The sequence below is a fragment of the Prunus dulcis genome, chromosome 2 (assembly GCF_902201215.1).
Source record: "Prunus dulcis chromosome 2, ALMONDv2, whole genome shotgun sequence".
NCBI lineage: Eukaryota > Viridiplantae > Streptophyta > Magnoliopsida > Rosales > Rosaceae > Prunus > Prunus dulcis.
Genome location: NC_047651.1, coordinates 21968770 through 21984906, shown reverse-complemented (window position 1 = coordinate 21984906; position 16137 = coordinate 21968770). Strand labels below are relative to the sequence as shown.

Genomic DNA, 16137 nt, shown 5'->3' with positions numbered 1-16137 from the left:
TGTTCTCTAACATTGTTTTTGACTGGTAAACAAACGACGACATTTACAATAAAGCTTAATCCAGAATCGGATCCAGCTTCTCAGCATAACTGAATCACCAGACAAATTAATTTCATGTCAAAAACTTTTCTGGTGAACATGTTTGCCCAAGAATCTGTGGTTACTTTTCGGAGAAGACATGAGTTCCTGAGTAACTGCCATGTTTTTGTCACTCAATCTTGTAACATAGTCTTTCTTCTTTGCTCCCGTTGTTGCATTATTTGAGCTCTCTTTCAGCATTGGAATTGCGTACCAACAAACAGACGTGCACAATATTGCGAATGACCGCCCAAACAAAGCCAACAAAACCAAAATGAAGATTATAACCAGTGGCAGATAATAAGCCGGCCTTCTCCACTTGTCCGATTTCATGTTCCAACGCCACATTGTCCTCTGCTCACTCTGTTTTTCAGGTTCCAATTTTGGTGGCGGCTTGACCTCTTTCACGGCTAAGGACGAAGGATCAATATTAGGGGTTGCATGCTTTTCTTCGTGATCAGTTAAAGTCTTGGCTTTGTCTTCCTTTTTGTCCCTGAGCTTAACCACGATTGGAACAGGAAGACTTGTATCAGTTGAGTCCTTGTACACAAAGCGGACGAAGCTTATGTCTTTTGAGTCTGGTTGAGCATAAATCTTCTGTCTTTTCTCCTCAAGATCAGCTACAAGTGCAGAGAACTTGTCAAGGCCCCGGCTCGAATACGGGTTCTTGGTGTCCCTGCTATGTCTTCTGTGAAAGCCAGTGCTTCTTGATCTAGAAGATTTTCTTGGTGGTGAAATCATGGGTTGGTCATCATCTTCATCTACTTCTTGGTGATGGAAAGTGGCACAGCTGAAAGGGCTGAACATGGTGGTGTGGTGTGGTTTTCAACTTTGAGGGATTTGTTTTCTGAGCAGGTTTATTTGGGTGTAGTTGGAAGAGAGGAAGAGAGAGAGGCACATATACTTATTGAAGGGCTTGCTCTTTGCTGAGAAGGGCATATCCAAACAAACAAGCCTAGTCAATTTAAGGGTTTGAAAAAACAAAATCCTGTAGAAGCTTCCTGTGTCTACATGGATTTCGGAATTTTTGGTGACGTTTGACTTCTTGGGGAGGAGGCAAAATTAGGGATATACATGTGGAAAGAATGTTACACTGAGGCCAAAAGACAAAAGGAAAAAAATAATGAAGCATATATATATCTAAAAAAGCTTGAAAAGGTCCAAAGTTAATGTCAATATGATTTACATCAGTTCTTCCAAACGGCTACGCGCATACATTTTTCAGAATCTTAAACCCAATAAGTAAAATAATTTCTAGAAGGGACACTAAACAATTATGAAGGTTGAAAAAGGTTGCAAAGGTTAGTTGGTAAGGGTTAAAAAAAAGTGTATATAATTAGTGAAACTGTATATATATATATATCTCATATGAAGCATGTGATATTTGGTCGTGTTGACAAGTAATCAAAGGGGATGTGAGGACTATGACGAAGATTTAATTGCAATCATTTATCTACTTGATAAATGTTAAAACACCATTGGTTTTTAAAGAGGTCAAGTTTTTTTTCTAATAATAATACGCGTTAATACCTAAACACACATCAAAACAAATATTTGATTTATTTTTTTCTTTCTGTATGGAGGTAGGGCAGAATATATGAGAAGGCTGCAGCTTATACACGCTTACCTCAAGACTGCAAAGACTTTGAGTCTATAACGTAACAGAGACATTTTACATCAACAAGAATACAACGTTCTCCTCCAGAAGTCTACAACTTAAGACATCTAGAAAGAGAGCCCACATGGCCATTATTATTTACTCAAAATCATCTGAAAGAACCTTCTCACCTAAACCTAACCAAAATTTCCTCTCTCTCTCTCTCTCTCTCTCTCTCTCTTTCTCTCGACATTATTTTGAAAAGGAATAAACTCAACTGACTAGTGACTAACTAGAATATAGAGAGTGAGTTGGATTGTCACTTCAAGAAATATAACACTTACCCACTGAGTCTCTCATCGAGTTTCTAAAATCTTTTTACCTTCTGCTTCTGCTTCTGGATTTAGATTTTTGTGAGTATATGGGCTGTCTCATATTCCATTTTCCAGGCAGCCCAATGTTAGTGGCCTGTCACAAACTAGACTACCTGGAAGAACCCATACTCTCGCTCAATATGGGCTATGTTGCTTACATGCCCTACAAGACAAAAGCACTTTTACTTAAACCATGAGAAGAAATGCTTCTCAAACAGTGTCAAAACAATCTCAACATTTTCAGTGCTTAGAAAATTGTTGTGAACCCCAAAGTTTTGATGAAGTTTCTGATTAGAGTTTAGATGAAGGTAACTGGTGAGAAACGGTTTTCATTTATCAACCTACCAAAAGCCGTCACGCTTAAATTGCCCATAACATATGCATATGTGTAGGATCTACGACAACAACCAAGACGTCGTCTAGTAATTGCCTCCTCCCTTGAGAAAGTGAAAAGCCCAGCCAGAGTCAACCAAGTCAAAAGAAGTCAAGTTCCAAAGTTTCGGAACCACGCGACGTCGACGTTTTACAAGGACACGTCCGTCATTTTAAAAAAACCGCCGTACAAAACTGGTATCCGAAACGCTCGTAACAAAGGCCAGTCCCACATTAATCGCTTTCCCATTTTGCAGTTAAAAGGGGAGGTTTGCTGGTTTGGTATGATTTTGAAGACTCTTGTTTTTTTGCTTGCTGCCCTCTGCTGCGCTTAAAACAAACCAACCGAACCCCTAACCAACCAACCCCCTCCCTCCCCATGACAGTCCCAAACGACGCCGTCTCCAAACAAGGCGACGACCGCCCTGCCGAGTCCGAACTCGTCCGCGGCACCGAGGCCGAGTTGATCGAACTCGGCGACGCCACCGAGTTGAACGAGGGCGTGCTGTCGAGTGGGAAAGTCAGGGGCCCGTGGTCGCCCGAGGAGGACGCGGTGCTGAGTCGGTTGGTCAGCAAGTTCGGGGCGAGGAATTGGAGCCTGATCGCCCGAGGAATTCCCGGTCGCTCTGGGAAGTCGTGCCGACTCCGATGGTGTAATCAGCTCGACCCCTGCGTCAAGCGCAAACCCTTCTCTGGTAATTTTATCACCGCCACCGCCACCATTATCGCTCTAAGCTTTGCTCTTTATGCATATGTTTATTTGTGTTTGGAATATTGGTTTGGGTTTTGTTGTTCGTTATTTGTCGATTTTGTTTGTATTTGAATATCTTTGATGGAGAGACAGTTACAGAGTTTTGAATTGGGATGATGAATCAAAATCAAGTGGATATTTACCTGGTGTTTCGTCCTGCTTGCTTTGCAATCAACTACCAGTAAATGTATGTTGTATACAAATTTGCAACTTGCAATTTCGGAATGGTTTCGAACTGTTTATAAACTAGCTTATCGGTTTTTTTTACTTGCTTTTGTGGAAATGCTTAGTGTTTTAATCGAAGTACAAGTATAAAGTTTTTAGAAACTTAGAGATGGTTTTTAAGTAGCACAGGAAGGAAGCGAGTTTAGTGCATTCCTGTGTGCTTGTTTTTATCTTTACTGCAGCATTAACATGGAGACGTAAGATAAATGTATGTGGGTTGACTTCAATTTTTGTTGTTTGAGAGAGAGAGCCATTGAGATTTCGCATCTTGTTGGTTCTTGATGATTGAGGTTCTGTTTTATTTCTCCCATCCATAATGCCCTTGTCCCTCTTCTCTTTTTCTAAAATATTGACATTGAGTCAGTCAGATTAGTGAATGAAATAGCTGAAAGTAAACTTCATGGTCTTGTTTTTGCTTGGTTTGGTTTTGTTGCCATGGCACAAAGAGAAAGAGGCTAAATGAACATGATAGTAGCATACTCTTCCATCCACTGTTGCACACTTATTTTCTTTTTCTGACGCCTTTCCTGTGTAACTCTGTTTATTGCAGAAGAAGAAGATCATATTATAGTTTCAGCCCATGCTATCCATGGTAACAAATGGGCAGCAATTGCAAGGCTCCTTCCAGGTAGAACAGATAATGCAATCAAGAATCATTGGAATTCTACACTAAGGCGCAAGTGCATTGATAGAGGAAAATTCAAACCAGAACCTGATATGATGGAAGATGCCAGCTTTGACAGAACAAAGGCATCTTCAGAAGAAACCCTGTCAGTTGGGAATATTATTACATTCAAGACTCCTGAAGGAAGAGAGGTCTTGATGGACAATAGACTGGACCAGTTAGATGAAAGAGTTCAAGCAAAGGAGGGTTGTGGTGTTGCCGAATCAAACTACCATTCTACTCTTATTGCCGGATCAAGAGGCCATCCTACTCTTCTTGGCGAATCAAAAGAGCAGTCATCCCTTTGTCGCCCAGTGGCACGTGTTAGTGCTTTTAGTGTTTATGACCCTCCGAGTGGTCCAGCAAATACCTCTACATTTTCAAGGATAGTCCCAAGTCATGGTCCTTTGGTCCAAACTTGTAAACTAGATTTCGGCTTCGGCAACTTCGTTGAAGGTGCTTGTAATGAGCCTATGGTTCCTCTGAGTTGTGGCCACGGTTGCTGTGATCCGAGCGAGGGGCATTCTCAAAGCTCGCTATTGGGGCCTGAGTTTGTCGAGTATGACGAGCCTCCCACTTTCTCTAGCCATGAATTAATCTCCATCGCAACAGATTTGAACAAGATTGCGTGGATTAAGAGTGGCCTTGAGAATAATGGGACCAGGATCACAGAGAATGCTGCGAGCCAGAGAGTCTCTCAAGGGGCCACTACTACCTCGCAAATGGGATTATCAGTACACAACTCAACGAATGACCAAATGCGCTACGAGGAAGGACGTAACAAGTTGATGGGAATGATGACAGAAGTGCTATCAACCCAGGTGCCTAGACAAACTTTCACAATGCCAACTGAAGTTGAGGGATTAAGCTAGAACTCATGGCTGGTGTTCCTTATTTTTGGGGTATTAAATTATGGCAGTATAATATATGTAATATAGGAACAGGTTGTTTTCACAGCATTTTAAGTTAAAGTCTCCAAGTCACATTTAGAAGACTTTTAATTTCTGGCTGTCTCATTTAAGAAATTAAGAGGCCTTTTCTTTAGGCATACATACATGAAGATATATTTAGTGCTCTTGTTTTTCCATTTCACTTCTTTTACCTTTTTTTTATAAACCAGATAATGGAGGGAAAAAAAGAAAAGGGTTCCGGGCTACGAGCTGCCTGGTCTAAGGCCTGTGAAAAATGGGCCAAACCCTTCAGTTACAGGCTGAACAAGCTGATCAGAAATCGATCTTGGGCTCAAAACAAGCTCCAAGCTTGAGCCATACCCACCAATCCAATTTAGAAGACCACTTTTTGAAGACAATAATGTTATATTATATCGGGGGTTTTATGGGTTCCTTTCCAATGCATTATGAAATTAAGAAAAATTAAAAATTACTGTTGCTGCTGCTGCTGCTGCTTTGTTGTCAGTCACCCCATATTTTACGTTTTGACTAAAAGCTTGATTTAGGATGTTGCCGAAACATAAGGTAAAAAAAGAAGAAAGAACAACTTGAGATTGCCTCGAATAATCATGCATAATGATGGAACAGCTGTTGGTGTGGCCCGTACCCGCCTATCTTGTTAAATTAATCACAATGAAATCCATGTCCTACCCTAATGTTACACATATTATATTCCAAAAGTCAAGACTACCCTTCACATAACCGATGATTTGGATGAAAGAGCATGGGCAACCATGACTTTCCACCAGTTAAAGTGGATGGCCTCAGAAAACGGAAGACTGGGGTCTTCATGTCAGTTACGCAAGTGAAACAGACGTACATGATAAAAGAAACAAGGAAAAGAAAAAAACGGAAGGCTGCAGTGAAGAAGACAAAGAGAAATCTGCTTTTGATGCATGCATTTTCTGTGCTCTGTGGAAAAGAAAACAGTTTTTTATAGTCACCTCAATCGCTATTTTCTCCCAAAACCTCATCACTGTCATCACCTTTTTTTTTCTCGGCTACAATGATTAAGCAAGCGAGCCATGATGACATCCCCAAAGAAATTAACAAATTTCGCACACTAATCTCGCTTATCACTTGTTTAACCCAAAAAGCCAAATTGAATTTGCAGTGTCAATTGATCACTATAAGCCACACTAATCTGGTTAGTTTAACCCCAAAAAACAGAGCGGGGTCAAAAGTCCTATGGTTTGGGGGGACACAAAACTCAGCTTATATGTTTCACCTGCTCGCAGCAAACATTGTTCTAGTGTGTGTATTTACAATTATTCTATATATTTATATATATAAATATCTTTCTTGATCTTTTTCCCTCCTCAAATTGACACCAAGTAGGAGAGAGAGGCACACAGAGAGAGAGGGAGAGATCACCTATCATCACAGTACCCAGTTGCTCAAAATATAAGAAAACTGCTCCTACTAGTTTAAGCTGTGCTGCTTACCAAGGTTGAAAGAAGTGACAAGAGCTTCTTCAACCTTTGTGGGCATTTATGATCTCGGCCTCACAGAGCCATTACATGAAGATTCTTTCTTTGGCTCTTGGAAATGGCAGCCATAGACAAACCCCACGTTCTTGTTGATGTGGAAGAAGAAGACGGGGGTCACCGCCGGATGTCCGACGCCAGCTCAGACGGATCAGACGAGGAGGAGAGGTGTTCAAGTGAGTCTGCGTCTGAGATTGTGGAGAGGGAATCCTCTGTGTCAGAGAGTTCAGTGGATCTGGAATGTGAGGTAGCTGAGGTTAAGATGCACGTGGCAAAGGTGGAGAGGGACTGTAGGATTTGTCATCTGAGCATGGATGCAACCAATCATGAATCTGGGATTCCTATTGAGTTGGGCTGTTCTTGTAAGGCTGATTTGGCTGCTGCCCACAAGCAGTGTGCTGAGGCTTGGTTCAAAATCAAGGGTAACAAGTAAGTATATCCAACTAAGTAATAAAGATGATATCTTTCTGTGTTTTGGAACTACCCAGACGTTGGGTTTTTGAGTATATGGATTTTTGGTTCATGGAACTTGATTAGTGTTAAATTTGTGTTTAGCATTTTGACACCCAATTTTTTTTTAGTAGCAATTTCAGGAGTAAAATGATATGGTGATGTGATCATAATTCATAACCAAAATGCCAGATTAATTGTTATGTTGTTCTTCTGAAGATTGTGAAATGATGGAAATAGTTTTCCATCTCAAGGTGTAACGAATATTATTTGGGGAGATTTTGCAGACAAAGTTGTCCTACTTAATGCAAAATAAAATTAGAATAAAATCTGTACGGCTTTAGAAGAGTAAAGGAAAAGCATATTAGTGTAAATCAACAGCATCAACCTTAATAAAGCAAAAGATGAAGCACCAGCACATTTGCATGGAATTCCAACTGTGCAAATATTCTTGTCTTGTTGGAACACATACACGTTGCATTTCTCTCACTGCTTTCCGACGCTTTTTCTACCTTTCCGCTTAGACATGCTGGTTGGCGATGTGTGCTTTATTGAAGTCAAATAATTTGGTTCTTGCAGATTCTTCTCGTATGAGATGTTGACTGAAATCATTTTGACTCTATTCAGTAAACTTTTAATAAACATGTATCTATGTTTTCCATGCACATTTATCTTCATGATGGATGTTTTGAGGAAGTCAAGTGCTTTTACCCAGTTTCATTTTCCTGATATGGACATACTCTATGAACTTTCCAACTTCCCGGCGCCTAGTGTTGTAAGATGCATTCTTATGAATGGGTTGTCCTGTCAGAGGCACCACAAATAAATTGGAAACTTGTAGTTCAATGGCCTGGGTCTTAGTTGGCATGTCATTGGAGAATGCTTAGCATTTTCCCTTGTATTACATAAGTGAGAGGAAAAATTCTTCATTTTCATTCACCATATGCTTATTCGATCAATTTTGTAGGTTTATATGGTTTTGGTAGAATCCATTACATGATCAAGTATGAGGAAACAATCATGTCATTAACACCTTTATGCATCTCAGGGGTCATGATGCTAGAATTTATGCACACATCAAAACTCTGGCTATTTTTTATTTAGACATTTTCCTTTTTCTGTTTTATCTGTGAATATGAATGTTTGCACAAGCTATTTTGGAAAAAAATTCACGATTATGTCCATTGCTTCCAAGTAAGCATGTTTATATTCCTTTATTTTCCTCAAGCTATTGCCAGGGTTCTGTTGCATATTCTGTTCTGAAACCATTAACCTAGTATTGAATTTCTTCTTTGTGTTTGAAGGTTTCCTAAGGTTGACTTTTTCTTTTTCTTTTTTTACCTTCCTTACTTCCCTTAAGACCAAGCCTTTAAGTTGCACAGTGCCCTTGTACTCCTGTAAATAAGCTTCCTTAATTCATTAATAGCCCTTTTAAGTAGCTGCAAATAATCTTCCCTTCTTGTGATCAGTGATTATTTTTTCATTTTTTAGAAATATCACTCCATATCTAATTTTGGTGAGCAACTTATATGGATAGAGATGTCTACTGGTACATTAATCATCCTCATTCTTGGAGTTCGCAAGCACTTTGATATGATTGTTAAAATTAATCTTTACATGCTTTTCTGTAAAATAAAGAAAAAGATAAAGAAATTATCGTGTTCAGGTTTACAACTGAACCACCCCCTCGCCCTTTCCCTCCAAAAAGAAAAAAGGAAAAGGAAAAGGAAAAATAACTAAAATTGAAATTGCTGACGTATTACTTTCTGCTTTCACATTCCAAATTTTGTTCCTGTAATGAATCAAGTCCTTGGTATATGTTTCCATGCATTAACAAGAGCAGTAAACTGCAATGCTTCCTGATGACCTCATATATTTCTAATATTTGTGCTTGGTGTGTTTCTAAAGGAAAATATGGCAGGAACCAATGTCAATCTGGCTGAGATGTTTAAAACAAGTAGATACCAAAGGATAAAGATTTTACATTAGTGTATTAATGGCAATCCTAATACCACTATTAAAAATGGTACTAGCTGTATCTTCACCTTGATTTTGTGTGTGTTGTAATTGGAATACAACATTCGTGCTTTTAAGCAATTATTTTTCTTGCATAGGAAAACTGAAATGAAGGCTGTTTCAGAAGATTTTGGATAAGTTGGAAACAACTTTCAGTATCAATATGTGATTATCTTGTTGGGATGCTGATTGGCTGGGGCTTCTTCTATCTTATCTTCGAAATAGGAAATATATTATATCCAGTAGTATCAAATTGATTTTAGTTCAGATTGATTAACCTGCAGCACTTTGACAAAAACAAATGAGTTGTTTATGACATGCTTCTTTTGGGTAACATTTGCATATTCGGGTTTATGTTATTATTGCTTAACTTCATACCACGTATACAATTGCAGGACCTGTGAGATCTGTGGATCAACTGCACGTAATGTAGCGGGTGTGACTGAAGCTGAGTTGGTGGAGCAGTGGAGTGAAACAAATGATACTGCAATGGCCACATCAGCAGCCGCCCCTGTGCAGACAGCAGAGAGCCAGAACTTCTGGCAGGGTCACCGGTTCCTGAATTTCTTGCTAGCTTGTATGGTCTTTGCTTTTGTCATCTCTTGGCTCTTTCACTTCAATGTACCCTCGTGAGAAACTGTCATAAAGTTATGCATTTATCTTCGGTGATGATGATAGAGGGGTAGCAAACAAGAACTGGGAAGTACTATCCTTATTCCCTAGGTTGGAGTTAGCTGTTTCTCTATCTGCTTGTTGTTTATATATTAGTAAGCCAAGCTAGCTTGAGCAGGTTGTGTAATGTACGTTTTCATTTCTAAATTCAATTTGGACCACCAAAGTAGTTTCTTGTACTGTAGTAACTTCAGATGCTTTATTGGGCCAGAAAAGAGAAGCAACCAACTTATATATAAGATTTCTGGCAGGTGCTTCACTTTTGGAATTGGCGTTTGATGTATTAAGCAGATAAGATGGATAGTGATGTAATTTAAGTTCATTCCAATGAAAGCAATGTTGTGTCCATTGATGCACTGCAGTCAACTTCAAATGATTACAAGATTTCTCGTTCAAATTGAGACAGTTGCTTCAAATCATTTTACATTTTGACCATAAGGATTTCCGGTAGGCCTTGGCTAATGGTTTGCATGCTTCTCAGACAGTTAAAAACAGTTGGTGACTGGAACAAGGCTTAATCTGACTTTGTTTGCTTAGCATATAGTTAATTGAACCTTCCCCAGCATAAATCCTAGTGGGAGGTTCCTTTTTCTGCAAATGGGTATTTGTATTGGATTTGAAGGGAAATTTTTAAGTGGAGACCTCAAGCTAGACTTTTAATTCTTGGAGCATCATAATGGAACTGGTGAAAACGTTTGACTCCACCACCAGCAATTGTAATTTGTATGCTAGGTGACTAGTTTAGCTTTCTTGCCATGATTGGCCATTGGAATTGAATTGACCATCCAAAATGTCAAACATTTATTATGGTTGACATTGAAGCTGCATGCTTACTGCTTGGATTGGAATTTAGACCCCTGCAAAAGTTGGGTAAGTAGGCTTGTGTTGTGTTCAAACTTGGCTTGCGTTAGCAAAACCGTATTAGAATTTTATGAATGGATAATACAGACGAGGAATGCTGCAGTCAGTCACACGTGATCACTTTGCTAAGGTCAGTCAGTCGTGCATGATATGAAAAAAGGCTCAAGCTCACATGCAATTTCGGAAGAAATGATAGTTGATAAAATGACAAACAATGTGGGAGCGTCACCACTGACAGCATTAGGCATAAACAAAGAAACAAGAGAGAAATTGGGATGAAGTTCTAGTTTTAGGGGTATGCATGAGTTGCTGCAAGGAGGGTGCCGTGATTGGCGGTGACAATGTAAATAGGCCACAGACACAGCTCGTGGTAGGAACTTACTCACTTTATTTCTTTCTTTCTTATGATTGAATTTTCCATAACCATAACTTAAACTTCATTAATTTATGATAATGTCATCATTAAGTGATTGCCTCCAAAATAAAATCTCTCTCTATTTTTTTCCACCATATTAGAACAACGTAGGTGAATAACATGGTGTGTTAAAAAAGTTTTAAGGGAAATTAGCTGCTTTCACTATCATCACCATAGCATATCCACAATTTTGAGCTAAAATGACTTACATGTGACACACAACTATTAGCTGCCAGTGATATAAATTTATGTAGAATATTACAAATTCCGAACCAACCTTTTTATTCCATGGTGTGTTGGACTTTTTCTTTCCTTGTATAACTGAGTTTTCAACCCACATCTAATTCATGGAAATTCTCCTTCTTTCTTTCTTTTTTTTCTTTTCCATCTTTTCAATGATTTTACTGGCAGGCACAAAAATTATCAACTGCACCATGAGCTGGCTCATGACTTACGAATTGGACTTACACTCCATGAATCATGATCTCAAAAAAAAATTATTGAAAAAATATATATATATATATATATTTGTGCTTTTAAGGGTTAAAAATTCTTCTGAGCTCTGGCCATACAAAATGCATAAGAGATGCCTTTTTGTGCTTTTATATATTTAGTTTAGATATGATTCTATTTGTTAAAACATTAAAAATAAAGCAAGACAGCAATGCATATCTCTTAAACATCAGTTTTTTTGTCATCCCTTAGAATGTCTGTAACAACAACAATATTGTTACCTTACCTCGTCAGTGTCACCGGTCGAGTGGATAAAAGGTAATCTTAAATTAATTATATAAAAATAATTGTCTTCAATATTTTTATATATTTATTATTATTAGATAGAGATTTCATAAGAACGTGCTGGACATGATTGAGGAGAACATCTTATTCAGCAGCCATTGCCAACACGTGTCACAACCTCGCAGCGACATTCGGTTAATCTAATGCGTATAATTAAGGAGCACGTACAGATACAGCTAATGTAATTTGTAATGCAGCAATATTGTCAAAAATTCGAGACAGAATTAGATTGAGTGTCGTCCCAAGCAATCAACCACCACCATGCTTAATTTGCAGACTCAATTAAAATGTCGGTCGCATGCTCTCCGGGATAGCATCCAATGAATCATAATTAATCACTTGATTATGATTAATATTGTTAATGATCTTATCTGTTTTAATGCGTAAAAGTTTTAGCGTCAGATATGCTGCTGTTAAAGGCAGCAAAGTGCCACAGCCATATAGGGACATACTCTCTTTGTCACAGCAGGAGGAGCTACCTCTTTTGCTTTATCCTTTTCTCTCTTTTTCCTTATTATGCGTATTGTGAATGAGCCTTGTTTACTGTAACCTGGTCAACCTCACACTTTGGCCTAATGATGAAAGAGTGACCACGAAGCTAGGTTTAAACTACGGACATCGTATCGTAACACCAGAGTTTTACTTAATAAGTGTATTCATATATGTTATATTGTTTTTTTTATTATAGAGGTATTTATAAAGAAATATAAAGATGTGTTAACTCTAAATACAATAGGAAATAAATCTAAATTACAATAGGAAAGAAATTTCAATTATAATAAGACTAAATAAATGAGTAAGAAGCAAAAATCCTAACTAAGTAAGGACTCGTCAATAATTTGCATGTATTTTGTCTTTACTCTAAGGTTTTTTTTCATATGTCAAAACATGATTATTGTATATATCAAAAAAGAGAAGAAAACGAGCCTTATATTTGATTGGTTGAAATCAAAGTCACACTCTAGATGTAATTAATTGCTTTAACACTACTTCTACTTTAACCCAATTTTGATTCAACATATCCGTTTTGTTTGGACGAGTAGTTTACTCCATTGGATATCAATTAATATCAATTATAAAATAAGCTAAGAAGAACAAACCAAGTTTCAAAGAGAGAGAATGAGCGTGCAAACACGACATAGACAAAGTGAGCCACGTTAGAATGAGAGCCTTTGGTCGGTTGGTATAATGTTTAACAGCTACAGAGTGCAGAAACACCCTCTCTATCCCTCCTCCCTCCCTTTGAATCTAAGACTGAACAACAACTTCACACCCACCTAAATTCCTCTTTAGTATTCTTTCCTAGTCCCACAAAGTTAGCTCTGTTTCCAACCAAAACCCAACAGTCCCAAATATATATATATATAGTACAATCCAATACTCTCTCCTCCTAAACTCTCCTCTCTTTTTTCCCAATTAATATCCGCTCTGCTTTCTTCTGCTCTGCTCTGCTCTTTCTCATAATCATGAGGAAGCTTTGTCCTAATTTGGACCGTGAAGATGGCCTTGAAACCGTCCTCGAGGTCCCAATCCCGGAAGAGATGTTTGATACCGACAATAACAAGAACAACACCACCATCTCATGGCACAACATGAAGTCGTGGATGAAATCATCAAACACCGACCGATCACAGATCAACACCGTCTTTGGGAGCAAAAACGCTGAGGTCCAGCTCTTGCTTGGTGTCATTGGTGCTCCTCTCATTCCCCTTCCCATTCCTAAGGACCACCAACCCATCACCCGCACCATCAAAGACCAACCTATCGTAAGTAATTTACATATATAATCAAATTAGGATAATATTCGTTTAAAGACTGTGAATTTTAATCACACGTTCAAGTGAAATTCAATATGATTGTGAAGATACAAATTTTACAGTTTGATGACAAGATAAGCCAAACAAGAGATTAAATTAGAGTACTTATGGACATGAAAATTTTGTTGCACATGAAGTTTGCTTCTTAATAAATAATTACTTATTGGGTATTTTATGATTAATTTGTAGGAGGCTTCAATGGCTAAATACATAGTGAAGCAGTACATAGCAGCGGTGGGGGGAGAGAAGGCCTTGAACTCAGTAGAGAGCATGTATGCAATGGGGAAGGTGAAGATGGCAGCGTCAGAGTTTTCCACCGGAGAGAGGAGCTTGAACAGTAACAATAACAAGGTGAAGGTGAAGAGCTTGTTGAGATCAACTGGAGGTGGTGGCGAGATGGGTGGGTTTGTGCTGTGGCAGAAAAGACCTGAGCTTTGGTGCTTAGAATTGGTGGTGTCTGGTTGCAAAATCAGTGCAGGAAGCGACGGGAAAGTGGCTTGGCGCCAAACTCCATGGCACCACTCTCATGCCTCTCGAGGCCCTCCTCGTCCTCTCAGGCGTCTCCTTCAGGTACCACCCCACCTCACCTATCTTTCTCGGTAGTGATTTATTTATTTAATAATTTTTGGTGAATCACCATTAGAGAACTCATCTAGATGATTAAATTTGGCAAAATCATGGGCATTTGGGAATTTTTGTCACTTACTTTGAAGGTGATCATGTGCTTTTGGTGGTGGGCTTGCTTTAATGAGTGTTTTTTGTGTTGAGAGAAACTCCAGGGTAATATGATTAGTCGGAATAACTATTAAGAGCCTCCTGATTATAAACTCTCGTTAATACCCCTCGTTACACCCTCTCGGTCTAGAAAAGATAAAGCTATCCACAGTGTCTCTTTTGGGTTCTTTTGACTTGGCCTTAGGAAGCCCTGACTTCTATGTTGGTCTGTCCCCATCTAATTATATGGCCCACTTCAATGTGGTCCCAAGCTGCACGTTTGTGGGGCACTCTCTACCGAATAGGTTTTGAGAAAAAGTCACAACAAGATCAATGTATATAAAAATATTTTTAGTTTTAAATATGCACAAAATACTCATAGTGGAATATAATCGTTGTACTGAACAGGGTCTTGATCCAAGGTCAACAGCCAACTTATTCAGCAATGCAGTTTGCATCGGCGAGAAAGCAATCAACGACGAAGACTGCTTCATCCTCAAGCTGGAAGCCGATCCCTCAACCCTAAGAGCACGAAGCAGCAACAACGTGGAAATAATAAGGCACTCAGTGTGGGGCTACTTCAGCCAAAGAACAGGCCTCCTCGTCCAGCTAGAAGACTCTCACCTACTCAAAATCAAACCCTCCTCAGGAACCGACAGCGGCATTTTCTGGGAGACCACCATGGAGTCTTACGTCCGAGACTACAGAACCGTGGACGGCATCAACATCGCGCACGGCGGCAGCACGTCTGTCTCCTTGTTCAGGTTCGGCGAGAGCTCAGAAACGCATTCCAGGACGAGAATGGAGGAGGTTTGGGAGATTGAGGAGGTTGATTTTAACATCAAGGGCTTGTCCATGGACTGCTTCTTGCCTCCTGGTGACCTAAAGAAGGAGGAAGAAGAAGCAAAATGTGGCGCCAATGCCATGGTGATCAGTGCTCATTCAAAAATGCCGTTTAGAATTCGATCTGCTTCTTGGAGAATCAGTGCTTCTAAAGTTGTTGCATTTGATGATGATGTTGAATATGATCCTGACAATAGTGAAAGCAGCAGCGACCAAGAATTGTAAAAATTCGGGGGGTTTTTATTCAATTTTTGTACATAGCATAATTACTAAGTTTAGATATGTCGCCTGTCACACTTTTTAATAAAATTGGATTGTGGCATGGGCTTGGCCGGGCCATAATGATATTTTTGACAAAAACCATTGACCTATTATGTTATTTACGAAAAAGCAAAATTATCACCCTTCTTCTGGTTGTTTTTTCTGATTTTTCACTTTAGTTTAACTATCATCACAATTTAATGATTTTTCACTTTCAATTTTGGCAATATAATGGAAATTTGGATGTGCCTCTTAATTTAGATAGAATCAAACTACATTATTTAAATTGTCAAAAAAATTTATAAAAAATTCAATATAAGTCCAAAATTGAAAATATAATTTTGATGCCATCCTCACAGTTGTTATTGTTGATATAAATCCTTTGACTTTAGTGCCACGTATGATTACATTTATTTATTTTTTTAAAATATTTACATTCATTTTTAAATTACTTAGTTATTCCCGTCAAGTCCCTAAAAATTAAATAAGGTAAGAAATTAATTTGTATGATATTGTCTACCCTAATAATTAGGTATATTATCTTATATTTACCTAGTAATGAGGTACATTATCTTATATTTACCTAATAATTAGGTATATTATCTCATATTTACCTAGTAATCAGGTAAATATTTGTTGGGAAGACATCATCAATAATACTCCTACTTTCATTGTCTTATATGTAAGATCCCACATCAACCAACGGAGAGGGGGTGATGTGCCTTATATGTGCACACCCGCATCCATCTAGCACGAGGCCTTTTGGGAGCTCACTGGCTTTGGAATCGTAGG

The 16137-nt window shown here is 38.7% G+C and overlaps 4 protein-coding genes across 4 annotated transcripts; 3 read left to right on the top strand and 1 right to left on the bottom strand.

Moving 5' to 3' along the window:
- Positions 1–117: 117 nt before the first annotated feature.
- On the bottom strand, positions 118–885 carry LOC117618381. Its single transcript, XM_034347962.1, has one exon. It carries the CDS (start codon positions 883–885, stop codon positions 118–120), a length of 768 nt encoding a protein of 255 aa, XP_034203853.1.
- A 1736-nt stretch (positions 886–2621) lies between these two features.
- On the top strand, positions 2622–5136 carry LOC117618768 (transcription factor MYB25-like). Its single transcript, XM_034348493.1, has 2 exons — positions 2622–3116; positions 3948–5136. The coding sequence occupies exons 1-2, from the start codon at positions 2801–2803 to the stop codon at positions 4931–4933; spliced, it is 1302 nt and encodes a 433-aa protein (XP_034204384.1). The 5' UTR covers positions 2622–2800; the 3' UTR covers positions 4934–5136.
- Positions 5137–6030: 894 nt separating this feature from the next.
- Positions 6031–10002, top strand: LOC117619871. The gene is made up of 2 exons (XM_034349926.1): positions 6031–6927; positions 9360–10002. The coding sequence occupies exons 1-2, from the start codon at positions 6560–6562 to the stop codon at positions 9595–9597; spliced, it is 606 nt and encodes a 201-aa protein (XP_034205817.1). The 5' UTR covers positions 6031–6559; the 3' UTR covers positions 9598–10002.
- A 2855-nt stretch (positions 10003–12857) lies between these two features.
- Positions 12858–15444, top strand: LOC117617119. The gene is made up of 3 exons (XM_034346378.1): positions 12858–13476; positions 13717–14097; positions 14650–15444. Exons 1-3 carry the CDS (start codon positions 13177–13179, stop codon positions 15307–15309), a joined length of 1341 nt encoding a protein of 446 aa, XP_034202269.1. The 5' UTR covers positions 12858–13176; the 3' UTR covers positions 15310–15444.
- The last annotated feature ends 693 nt before the right edge of the window (positions 15445–16137 follow it).

Bases quoted from the DNA above. Each gene is read 5' to 3' on its own strand.
- LOC117618381 (XM_034347962.1), bottom strand. From the start codon at position 885: ATGTTCAGCCCTTTCAGCTGTGCCACTTTCCATCACCAAGAAGTAGAT.
- LOC117618768 (XM_034348493.1), top strand. From the start codon at position 2,801: ATGACAGTCCCAAACGACGCCGTCTCCAAACAAGGCGACGACCGCCCT. The intron at 3,117-3,947 runs GTAATTTTATCA...TGTTTATTGCAG, and splicing joins CAAGCGCAAACCCTTCTCTG to AAGAAGAAGATCATATTATA.
- LOC117619871 (XM_034349926.1), top strand. From the start codon at position 6,560: ATGGCAGCCATAGACAAACCCCACGTTCTTGTTGATGTGGAAGAAGAA. The intron at 6,928-9,359 runs GTAAGTATATCC...ATACAATTGCAG, and splicing joins TTCAAAATCAAGGGTAACAA to GACCTGTGAGATCTGTGGAT.
- LOC117617119 (XM_034346378.1), top strand. From the start codon at position 13,177: ATGAGGAAGCTTTGTCCTAATTTGGACCGTGAAGATGGCCTTGAAACC. The intron at 13,477-13,716 runs GTAAGTAATTTA...ATTAATTTGTAG, and splicing joins CCATCAAAGACCAACCTATC to GAGGCTTCAATGGCTAAATA. The intron at 14,098-14,649 runs GTACCACCCCAC...TGTACTGAACAG, and splicing joins CTCTCAGGCGTCTCCTTCAG to GGTCTTGATCCAAGGTCAAC.